Here is an 11,841-nt window from a genome sequence, read left to right on the forward strand (position 1 = left end):
GCCGTCGTAAACGCGCATTCTTTCCCTCCCTCTATTTCCATATTGTGTTTGTTTGCGTTTGTCTGATTCGTAATGGTGCTTCAAGCACTACGTGAGTAACATGGCCGAAGGTAGGAGGGATATGTTCGGACCTCTTTTTTATCTTTTCTCCCGAATCTGAGCGACACTTCATTAACAGCATATAGCAGAGCGTTGAGAGCTCGCGCTTCGCGTCATCGCGCCTTCAATTTTTCAGATACAGCACGGACGTCCATCAAGTACGAATAGTTGTATTTCCGCGCCGTCGTTAACGCTCATCCTTTCCCTCACTTTATTTCCATATTGTGATTGTATGCGTTTGTCTAATTCGCAATTGTGCTCTAAACTAGTAGCATATAGCAGAGCTTTGCGAGCTCACAACTCACGCCATCGCGTCTTACATTCTTCATACGCAATGTGGACGTCCATCTTGCGCGAATAGTTGTATCGCGTTTACACTTTAGACGGCTCTTATTTTTGAATTTCGAGATAAATGAAGGTTATAAGTCTGCCCGAGATATGCTATGGTTTGTCCAAATCAATAGTCATAGAAATATGTTTAAAGGTCTCTCAAGAGGGGTATAAAGGGTGCGTATGTCTAAAAATCGAACCGACCATCGCTTCAAAGGGAGTTACACATAGGGATGATATAGCGCCTGTATGTCAACAGAAAGGTGATTTCACAGAGAAGTGTTTACGCTTCAAAAAGTCGTTCTTGGACCTCTGTTCACCACTATCATGCGTAAAAGCACCTTTTTTTACTCCTATCTCTCTCTTCTTCGGTTCATTTAAGACATTTTCCGCACATTTTCTCGGTCGTAATTTTTTTTCTCTTCTTATTTTGCTATCTGTCAGAGGGGCACGTTTTCGGCGCGCCAAGGAGGCGTATCTGCCAATGGCAGATTGGCCTTATGGCCAGTCTGAGCCTGGCTGCTCAGTGATGAGGCGTGAATGATCGGTTATCGATATTTTTCTATTTTAAACCATGGTAAGGAATCGATTATTAAGGTGTTCATTGCAAGCATCCTGTCTATCGAACCTTTCCCATAGTTTTAAATGACAGATCAGTCGATATATTGCAAAGCACGCCACGCCACTGATGCTGGCGCGGTGCATGCCGACAGGGCAGTGCAGGTCGAGAGGTTGATTCCGAATAAATAATAAACTAAAATCAAATTTTTCGCAAATACCTCTGTATATTCTTAAAGTCGCACATCTAGAGGAATCTAGGCCAAAATTTATGTACAGCAGGCTCTCACCCTCCTGTTTTTAAGGAGTAAATAATCCCTTTTTAGGTTGATCGTCCCCGAGGAACACGTAATAACGTAATATGATAGACTTCATATTAAGTGCAAGGTTGATTTCAATTTCGGGGGTATTGGTCTCCTTTCACGTACTCAAGGGATGCTGCGGCCTTCTCTGTGTGTAACGAAACCAAATAGCTATCGTAAAAATTAAGTGTCAGGAGTGGGATTTGAACCCACGCCCTCAGAGAGGACCAGAACACCCGTGCGCCCGCGGAACGGGCAAGGCTGAGCCTTGAGTCTGGCGCCTTAGACCGCTCGGCCATCCTGACGGTTGGTGGAGGGGCGCGGAAATTTGCGGTGAAAACTAGTTTGCATGTACTTTCACTACGTTAGTCAAGTTGTATTTTCCCTACGAATGGTTTCTGCTCAAGTGACTGATTATAAAGCCCGCTAAATCGATAATGTGTTCAAAAATGTCCGACTGATCGTATGATTAAATGATGATGGAGGTAAATGTGTTTGTATTTTCGTTTGTATGCGTGTATTGATGATATGTCATTGCCTATTGGGAGCAGGGAGCATACGTATTTCAAAGTCCACCTTAAACTTTTTATTAAAAAAAAGGGGGGGGAATTAAATATAAATGTGATTTTTTAATTTCTTAAACAACGTCGTTTTTTATTGTGAGTTTCCAAGTTTTATTTGATTCATTTCATTCATTTTTGTTTCATAGATTCATTTGTTTCTTCAGTAAAATATCCTTTAAAACAATTTAACAATTTTGTTTCATATTTTTTATAATATGTTTTTTTGTACAGTTCATTTTATTGACAATTATTATTATTATTTATTTATTTTTTCCGATTTAACTTAATTCAGTCTCAGAATTAGAAATATTTTTCATGGCACCTCGATTTAAATCAAGATGCAAATATTGAGTTTCTTTGACAATGAGATTCATTTTGTGTGTTTTCATTCATTTTTCTTCTTTGTGAAAACACGGATACCTAGAGGTAGTCGAGTGCTACATAAATTTGGGACCATTTGAGAAAATACTACTCATACAGTCTTCCGACTCAAGTATATTTGATATTTTACTTTACGCACGGGAGGGGGGGGGGGGCCTCACATTGGAGATTTTCAAAGCTAGTGATGTGGACTGCATTTTGCAAAACGGAACCGAGAGTATTCCAATGTCGCTAAGATTATGCAACATTTTTCACCTTGCAAATATAAACTGATAATCTAAACAAGTTTTGCCTTTACTTCCGAGAAACTATTATTCAAAACGAAAACTACCTATACAGGTAATTTTAATTTTTTGCATCATTTCAGTAATTTCATCGCAAAATTTTTAAATTTGCTCAATCCTGGCAGCACTGGAATGCTCTTGGTTCCTTTTTCCAAAATGCAATCCATATGAACAAAACTCTCAGCGTATACACTATGACTATAAAAATCTACCTCCTTCCTCGTCTCGGAAAAACACACGGCGCACAGTGGATCGAGTCAATCAGAGAGGTCGGACATGAAAGTTTTAAATTGAACTGCAAATTATGTTGTTTATTTCGTCACATTTTTATTTTTATGGGGTGCTTCTAAAAGAGGAGTTCATAAGGAAACCAACCGTGCCACTTTTAAAACCTCAAAGTTTGTTTAAACGGAGTTAAAAGCTTTCAAAGTTTCCAAATTTTGTCCGACCTCTCCGACTGACTCGATCCAATGTGCGGCGGCAGAGATCCGGGGCGGAGTTTGTATCCCCACTTCTCATTCATACCTGTTGTCGCACTATTTGGGGAGGGGCGCGATGCACCATTCATTGAGCATATTGCTGCCGTGCCGAGGAAGAACGCCGTATGAACATTCGAGAGTTGCCAAATTTCCTTCGATGAATTGTTTATTTTTGAGGAAAGTTATATTTTTCCTTGAAATTTTCAGGAACTTTAGGTGAATTGCGCACAATATCTGAAAAATTAGAAGAAAATATTAATAAGTTTACCAGAAAATATGTGTTTTATAAATGGAAATTTGTCAACGCCTGAAGGTTCATACGGCGTTTTTCCTTTGCACGGCAGATTGGATGTATGCGTGCCATTCCTCAATCGCCTGACAACCACTCTATGAGAGTCGTATCGGTAAAAATGAATTCCGTCTTTTTACCCGCACTTTAATCATACATAAGTATATGTTCGTGCACTAAAATGGGATTCTATACATAAGTATGTTCGCGCACTAAAATGGGATTTTATATCGTCACAAGTAACAAAGTATTATACCTATACTTGCTCAAATCATCGCCAGCTCTATCGGCTCCCAGTTATTTTTCCCTTTTCTGCTTTTTTACCAATAACTTTTGCAATTGTGTGAGGGGGAGGAAAAAGAGGATGAGATATTGCCACTTACTAAGAACAGAGTATAGTATACCTGTATTGAGAGACTACTTTCTCTTTTCAGAATTTCAAACCGGACTTCCCCCTTTGCGAAATTTGATTGTTTTTATGTCTAGACTTTTTGAGACTATAACGTCATAAACATTTATAATTATTGGTACATTGAGTCAGAATTTTTGTCGGCGAGATTTTATTAAGTCAGGCTTTCCGTCCTCTCGTTGAAAAGGCGCCTGTGACATAATAAGCTCTCTGATCCCCTACATTTTCATTTTTTGTCACAGTGTGTTCTACCGTTCTACCGGGCCGACTTCCATGATTTTTAAGGCTGTAGCCCCTAGATGATCCCACTCAGATTTTGGAAATTAGATCTAAATTTCTTCATATAAAGTGATAAAGTTGGGTATTCTCACACTGGAAAATGTAAAAATTCTTTTTTTCATTGTCACATCAGTTCGTCCGATAGATCCACGTGGCCGATTTTCATTATCTTTACGATTATCTATAGGATATAGTCTCTAGATTAGCCCGCTCTATCTAGATTAGCTTATGGGGGCCCGCGAAGCGCCCGGTCGGGGTTGGGCCGCGTAGCGACCAGGTATCACAGCCCCCTCCTAATATAATATTAATACGGCAACACAATATTTTTTATTATTTACGTTTCTGAAACCTTGAAATGAAGTTAAGCGTGAAGTCACGACAGCGCTGCGATAACCTTTGCTGAATAGAATTATACAGTGTAGCACCCAAAAAACATACACAATTGATGGTCTCGGCTGCCTCACTGTACGATCTGTTCAGTGTTCATTGACATCGCCGGCCGGTGCTGATAGTTTCAACATGAAGCAGCCTCTGTCCGTTATCTTAACGCTCTTTGCACTCCATCAGTATGAGGTGAGTGCTGTTCTACTCAAATTCGCAAATTAAGGTGATTCGATGGACGCTATATTTTGTGTCAGAACGACATGCGTTATGTCGCATCGATTAGTTCCATTCCCTCAGCTAGTTGTCATTTTTTCGAATTTTGAGATCGCAATTCTGTTGTCAAGAGACTAAAGAATTCACTTACCAATTCTGACAAACAAATTCAATTTATTCAAGGCGTGGTTTTTTTAGAGGAAAAACATCGCATTCGATACTGATGGCGAAACTGCACTCGAATGCGATAATTACCCTCTAAAAAAACCACGCCTACATTACGTTGAATTTGTTTGTTAAAATTGGTAAGTGAATTCTTTAGACACCAGACAACAGAAATGCGATCTCAAAATTCGAGAAAAATGACGAGTAGCTGAAAAAATGGAACCAATCGATGCGATGCATCGCATGTCGTTTTGACACAAAATATGGCGTCCATCGAATCACCTTAAAGACGTAAAGCTCACACAATAACGGATTTTTTACAAAAACCACAAAGGCCCCAATATCTCTATAGGATTTTGAACATTTAATAGAAAAACGTGTGAAAAAGTCATGGCTGTTATGCCAGGAGGTATATGTGCTGATAACAATTCCTGTCTTAAACAAAGTTTCGTGTGAAAATTCTTACATTATTGTTTTAGGAAATAGGCAAAAACTCGCAGCGGCGACAGACGTTCTGCATTATATAATAATAACATGAGACACATGAAAAATGCACTTGCATCGAAAAAAAAGAAGACTTTTAGCCTTTTTGAAAACAAATTTTCATTACTTTCACCATTAAGTTACTTCCATAGTGTCTGCATATTAATAAGCTATTACCCGAAATTATGAGATAGCTTTATAAGCGCCACACCGCAGAAAAACTAAAATTCTCCAGTTGATTTATTTGCCAGGCTTTTTTGGAAAAAAACTGAGTGGAGGGCTACGATTCCATTCTTGCACAGTTCTTCAGTTAGAAACAAAAAATGTCAGTGTGCCAATCATGTGTATTGAATGTAAGTTGAAGGTTCACGCCGTATTTGCTTCACATCTGCACTCAAAATGTATTGCAAAAAAAAAAAAAAAAAAAAAAAAAAAAAAAAAAAAAAAAAAAACCTGCCTCTAATCGAAAAATAGGTATTGTCATTCCCTTGGTGAGGCTTCGCTTTTTTGAAACTGAAGCACAAGATACTTCATATGTCTTTTCAAAAATTAATCAGGTAAAAGTGTGTAAAACAAAATGTATAACAATCACAGCAACAAGGCAACCGGTATTAATTCCTTATGTCAACAAAATAACATGATGTGTTTGTGCGAACATCATTTAAAATAATGCAATTGGGAACGAGTTGCGTCCCAAACTTAACAATACCTTATTTTTATCAGCAAATACATTGGGTATGAATTACTAAAAAGCTGAGCTTCTCATTGTCAATATATACAATTCTATTTCTGGTTTTAAAGCGAATCATTTTTCAACGTATGATACTTACATGTAAATTTTCTAAATCTCTGCGGTGTGCTATGTTTACCCCATAAAATTTCCTGTGAGAGGACATTTGCTGAAACAGCCCATGAACAGATTGCTATCCAGGTTTCAAATTACGCTCTCCATCCCATTATCAAGACTGATCTCGCTACGTGTACTGTCAAGCGTATGCCGTTCAATTTGAAGGCGCAATTTACGTCATTATTCTTTTCAGAATTTACAATCGAGTTTAGCCTAGCTGAGGACTTATCGTAGTTACCGTATTTTAGAAGCTGTAGGACACTTACATATTAATATGATATTGTGGTATATTGGAGTGGTTATTGCATATTGAAGATCCGTATTTGAATATCGCTTACCGTACTGGGGAAAAAATCAACAGCATTTAATTTATGAGTCTACTGCGTATGCTTTCAGAGGCTAAAGGACCCCGCACACCTCTTATGGGAAGCTGCACCACGACCGATTGCCTCCTGACTTATGTTTTTCGATACTCCTCAAGATGCTGATCAAAATTTATAATTGCGCCAACTTTCTACGATGCACCGTTTTCGCAAAAAACCTAAGAGAAGATTCAATTATTCGGCGACTATGAATAAAAAAGAACAAAGCATTTGAGGACAGGCCCGATGTAAATAAGGAAAAAACGTAGCGCGTGTCCGTCTTCTTATCTGTACCTGCCGACGCAGAGGCTGTCTCTCTCCCGCACTCGCCCGGTAGACGTTCAGACTTCCCTGTTCTTATGCTCCTCAAGAATCTGATTTGGATGGTGATGATCGAGCAAAACGGCGAGCGGAATCCGAGATAAGACTGCCGCTCAGTGCGGGAGTTCCCCTGATTTGTTCACTCGAGTACTGAAATGAGGAATCTTTCTGGCTTTTTATCGCCGAATAATTGAATCTTCTCTTAGGTTTTTTGCGAAAACGGTGCATCGTAGAAAGTTGGCGCAATTATAACTTTTGATCAGCATCTTGAGGAGAATCGAAAAACATAAGTCAGAAGGCAATCGGTCGTGGTGCAGCCTCCCATAAGAGGTGAGCGGGGTCCTTTCCTTGCCATTCCTTATTCTTTAGTAGTTTGACTTCCCGCTAAAAATTTCAGAATATATCCCTAAGGAAAAAGAAGCCACAGCCGAGTGTCCTCCATTTTGAAGCAACATTTAAAAAGTACATTACAACACGACTGTCGGTAACTTGCGTACGTAGATTTGGATCGCGTTAGGCAGAAAGGAACCAAGTCACATCAGCTAATGCCAAATTTGACTGGGCAATTTAATTTTTCACAAGAGACCGCTCATGCGGATCCCTTTGAAAATTTTGAGGAATTTGCTTCGTGATCTGCAAAAAATTCACTGTTTGCACAAAAATCTGCACAACCGTTTTTATGTAAAAATCATAATTTTTGTCATCTATGCGGCAAAATTCAGGCGAACGTTATACATCAATAAATTTACGCATGGTCAATTGGTTCTAGTGGAGCTGATGGACCGAGGGTAATTTGTGTTTTTCGCGTAGATAACCATTCACACTCCCCAGTGTGCACGTTGCATACATGAAAAGTTCATCGGAATACATTTGAAAACTGGATTGCATTTTGCAAAAAGGAACCACTAGCATTGCAATGATGCTAAGATTGTGCAACTTCATCCTTTGCAATAAAATTGCGGAAATCGTGAAAAACTATGAAATTTAGATGGTAATTTTTGTCTTAAATTCACAGTTTTTAGCGAGTAAAATAGAAACTATTAATGAATAATCGGGTTTTTCCTCCAAGACAAAAAAAGTTGCACAATCTTAGCAACATTGCAATGCTAGTGGTTCCTTTTTGCAAAATGCAATCCAACTTTTCTCAAAATTTAAAATCTCAACATCCGCTGCTTATACAATTGAGGCACTGGATGCGAAAAGGGCACTTCTCGATTGCGCTGTTTCAGAATCTCTGTTGCTAATTAATCCCTTGGAGAAGACTTTAATGGGTAATTTTTCCAGAATTCTTTCCATAGAAAATTGTAGAATCATCAGGAATATTCAGTAGAATTTTTAGTGAAATGTATGCATTCACTTTCCTTACAATGAACGACATATTAGAGGAAACACTGCAACCGAGAAGTGCCCTTTTCGCATCCAGCGCCTCAATTGACCAGGGATGCCAAATCGTGATAAATGCGAAATAGGTACACAAAAAAATCACGTACCTATTTGGCTAACCGTGTGCTAATATTATAGGCAATTTTAATATCTCGAAAGGAAAAATGCAAAGAAAATCGAAAACCACACGAGACGTGTCCTAAATATTTAATTTGAAAACTTTGTGTGGCATACTGCATGCGTGAACTCGCGAAGAGGCGCGCAAGGGCGCAAACTGCTCGATCTTCCTCGGATGGTGTCATTCCGGAGGCCGGCAACAGCACTAAAATGTTTTTTTTCCCCGTTCATTTTGTACGAAAAGGCACCATCTGCACGTGTGTATCCATTAAATTTCAAAAAACTCAAAAGTAAGGCCACCCTAGTATACATATCTCCATGTGCACTAATGACGCCTGTGTACAGCATAGATAAAACGTTAGTAAAAACAATGCTCTCTGAATCTAAATTTATAATTTTGTTGCATTTTTTTTTTTTTTTTTTGTTCAAAGGCTGCCGACCCTTACGCAGGAGACTTCGCTCGAGTGCGACACAGCAAAACGTTCGTCGACAAGACCAACTTCATCGGACTGTTCCTTAATATGTCTCATTCTACAATCCACATATCAGTGCCTCCTAAATTCGGAAAATCAGTGAATCTGGACATGTTGAGACTTTACTTGGATGCGCCGGTCAAAGTAGGTAACGAAACAACCGCCAACAACCAGTACACTGATACGCTCTTCCTCGGCACGAAATTCCACGGAAACCCACACTTTGGGGATCACTATCTTAAGTATAAAGTCGTCCACGTGGACTTCAGTCCCTTCAAGATAGTCGAGGACGTAGAAACTTTCAATCGTAGTCTTGCTGAGGTGGTCTGCCAGATGCACGAGAAATACGGCAGTCATTTAAATTTCTCCTACATTGACGGCAAGAAGGCTCCCCCTCAAGCATGTCTGGACTACCACAGGGAAAAAAAGCTCTCCATCCTTGACGCAGGGCAACAGCTCATCTCGGATATTTACTTCGCTTTCTCCAAACCAATTATCGTCCTCATCGATAACTTTGACGCAATCCTCCACAACTACATGATCGGACCAGTGCGACACAAAGAAAAAATCCACAAATACTTCGGCCACTTCTTGCGGGGGCTAGTTCAGGACTCGCCAGAGGTTAATAAATCCTTAATGGTGGGATCTCTGACCCTGGGTGGTGTCTTGGCCACCTTGACGAACGATACGAAACACCTGTTCCCCTTTGAGAACGGAACCGTCGCCCAGTATTTCGGATTCACCGGACAGGATGTCGACAACCTCCTCGACACTTTCCAGATCCGCGAAAAGAACGCTCAACTGCGAAGCTTGTACATGGGCTACAGGGTGCTAGACTCTCCGAATCTAACCCTCTACAACCCTCTTTCCATCACCGATTTCCTCGAGCAAAGATGGCATACGAACAGTTCGAATTTATTCAAAGGTCTCGACGGATGTGATCGTATCTTGGAGAATGTCGTGATCGGTCGAGAGGTGGAACGCGTGGCGTACACTGTGGGAAAGAAAAGGAAACACCTCCCTCAAAGATACACCTTCAGCAACGGGAGACTGGCTTTCCAACACGTGGACCGCCTACACCGCGGCATGCGCTCCAAGATCAACACCTTCGCAAGCGTGGACGACATCAACCTTTTCATGCAGTACCTCTTCGAGTTTGGCTACTTTAGCATCGTCCACGCTCGAGTTGTGACGTCAGAACTCGACATGGTGACCATTATCGAGGACGTCGTCTTGACCCCCGCCACCTTGGAGGCTCGCAAAGTGTTGAGGAAGTACTTGACCGCCTCCAACTACTACCAGTTCGTGCTGGGTAAAACCTGGGACCAGCTGAATGCGTTCGGGGAGTTCCTGCTGGACCTGCCCGGTAAAGAGGTCTTCCACGACCTGGCGGTGGCCACGCACAAGATCTTCAACCGGACGTGGGACGAGGTGAGCTGGCCGGTCTCCATGACGGGGGCCATGGAGGCGATATTCGCGCACAACGCCACCCTGGCCAAGCAGTATCCTGCCGTCCACTTCGAGCTGGTCGTTGAACGGGAAGCTGACGGTTTCGATTGTTCCAACGAGTTGGACGTGTTCCTCGTCACGGGCAAGAGCGTCGGGATCATCATCGAGAACCGGCAGGGAATCGAGCACAAGTTGGCATCGAACACATTTTACGCGATGCTGGACCGAGGGTGCGAGGACGTGTACGAACATATGCGCCCGAGGATCCTGGTCAAGACTAAGATAGCCATGCTTATCAATTTGACCCCGTCACGCCACTGCGAGATCTTCTACCGCGTGACCGATCAGAAGCAGGGCGACCCGCTGTGGGGGTTCGCCCAGCACCCGCTCGGGGAGATCCTCGAATTTGAGGAAACCAAGAAACCTGACGACCCCGGCATGAAGTCCAAGTTCGACCTGGAGACCCAGAAGATGCTCGAGGAGGCCATGCGAAAGAGCCAAAAGTACAACGTTTCATCTGGACTAGGTGTCTAGCTATTAGTAGATTTTTTCATCTTCCAGGGTTTCCCGAGAATGTACTTTCTCGGTAAACTTTTGTGTGTAGGAAAACACACACCCGTACACATATAAATGATATCACTCATTCACTCACACTTAGAAGAGACACTGAGAACGTTTCCGTTCCCAGCACTTGGCTCTCCCGGGAAACTTTGATTTTTAATCTGGACAGTGAAGTCTAACTCTGACTGTTGTCACTGAACTTCACTCCCGATTTATTCGTGGGTTTTACAATGACGTCATTTTGTTGCAGGTTTTACACGGAAAGCTTCCTCATTGGCTTCTTAAAAATATTTGTCTTGACGTCGATGAAATCACCCCAGTGACTGAAGTGATTTCATCAACGTCAGGACAAATATTTTTAAGAAGTCAATGAAGAAGCTCTCCGTGTAAAACCTGCAACAAAATGACGTCATCGTAAAACCTACGAATAAATCTGGAGGGAATATATACACGGGTAGGTAAGCAAGGCTAAAACATCAAAAACATTTAAAGGCAGGACGTTTTGAGCTGTTACAAGCTCAATTTCAGCGGCAAAAAACACAAATAAATAAATAAAAAATTGAGTGGCGACCTGACTCCAGCCGTTATCACGTAACCACTGATGTTTTTAACACTCAATTTTTTATTTATTCTTTTGTGTTTATTGTAGCTGAAAATTAGCTGGTAATGGCTAAAAACATCATGCCTTTTAATGATTTTAATGATTTAGCCTGTTTACTCGTGTTTCAATTTCCTCCCTGTTCATTCGTATGTTCGAGCTATGTTTTTGTGATTCATCGTAAAACCCTTGATAAAGTAATATATTATTGTCTCGTGCATTTTGTTTTTCTATCATACGTTTTCAATTACTGAAAAACTGTGTTAGACCGGTTGTTCTTTCTTTTCTTTTTTACTTTTTTCTTTTTTCATTAATTGAATTTCAGCCGATTGTTATCCGCGTGACCTTTGGGAATTAAATGTCTTAGGGGAGGAAGAAAACGTTGAAGGATCGATGTATTTATGTAATGTTGAAAAAAAATTATGCGCGGTGGAAAAAATACTCAATCTATGGATTTCCTTTCGAATATGTTTCCTCAGCGTCTTTCAAGAAAAACGATTCTACATACCTAC

At 40.8% G+C, this 11,841-nt stretch overlaps 1 protein-coding gene and 1 non-coding gene across 2 annotated transcripts; one reads left to right on the forward strand and one right to left on the reverse strand.

The window, feature by feature from the left end:
- Positions 1-1,477: 1,477 nt before the first annotated feature.
- TRNAL-CAA (transfer RNA leucine (anticodon CAA)) lies at positions 1,478-1,594 on the reverse strand. Its single transcript has 2 exons — positions 1,557-1,594; positions 1,478-1,522 (listed from the first exon to the last, which is right to left on the reverse strand). It is a non-coding gene; the product is annotated as a tRNA-Leu (tRNA).
- A 2,616-nt stretch (positions 1,595-4,210) lies between these two features.
- Positions 4,211-11,603, forward strand: LOC109030770 (uncharacterized). The gene is made up of 2 exons (XM_019041891.2): positions 4,211-4,546; positions 8,680-11,603. The coding sequence occupies exons 1-2, from the start codon at positions 4,493-4,495 to the stop codon at positions 10,702-10,704; spliced, it is 2,079 nt and encodes a 692-aa protein (XP_018897436.2). The 5' UTR covers positions 4,211-4,492; the 3' UTR covers positions 10,705-11,603.
- Positions 11,604-11,841: the final 238 nt, after the last annotated feature.

The sequence above is a fragment of the Bemisia tabaci genome, chromosome 3, assembly GCF_918797505.1.
Source record: "Bemisia tabaci chromosome 3, PGI_BMITA_v3".
Classification (NCBI taxonomy): domain Eukaryota; kingdom Metazoa; phylum Arthropoda; class Insecta; order Hemiptera; family Aleyrodidae; genus Bemisia; species Bemisia tabaci.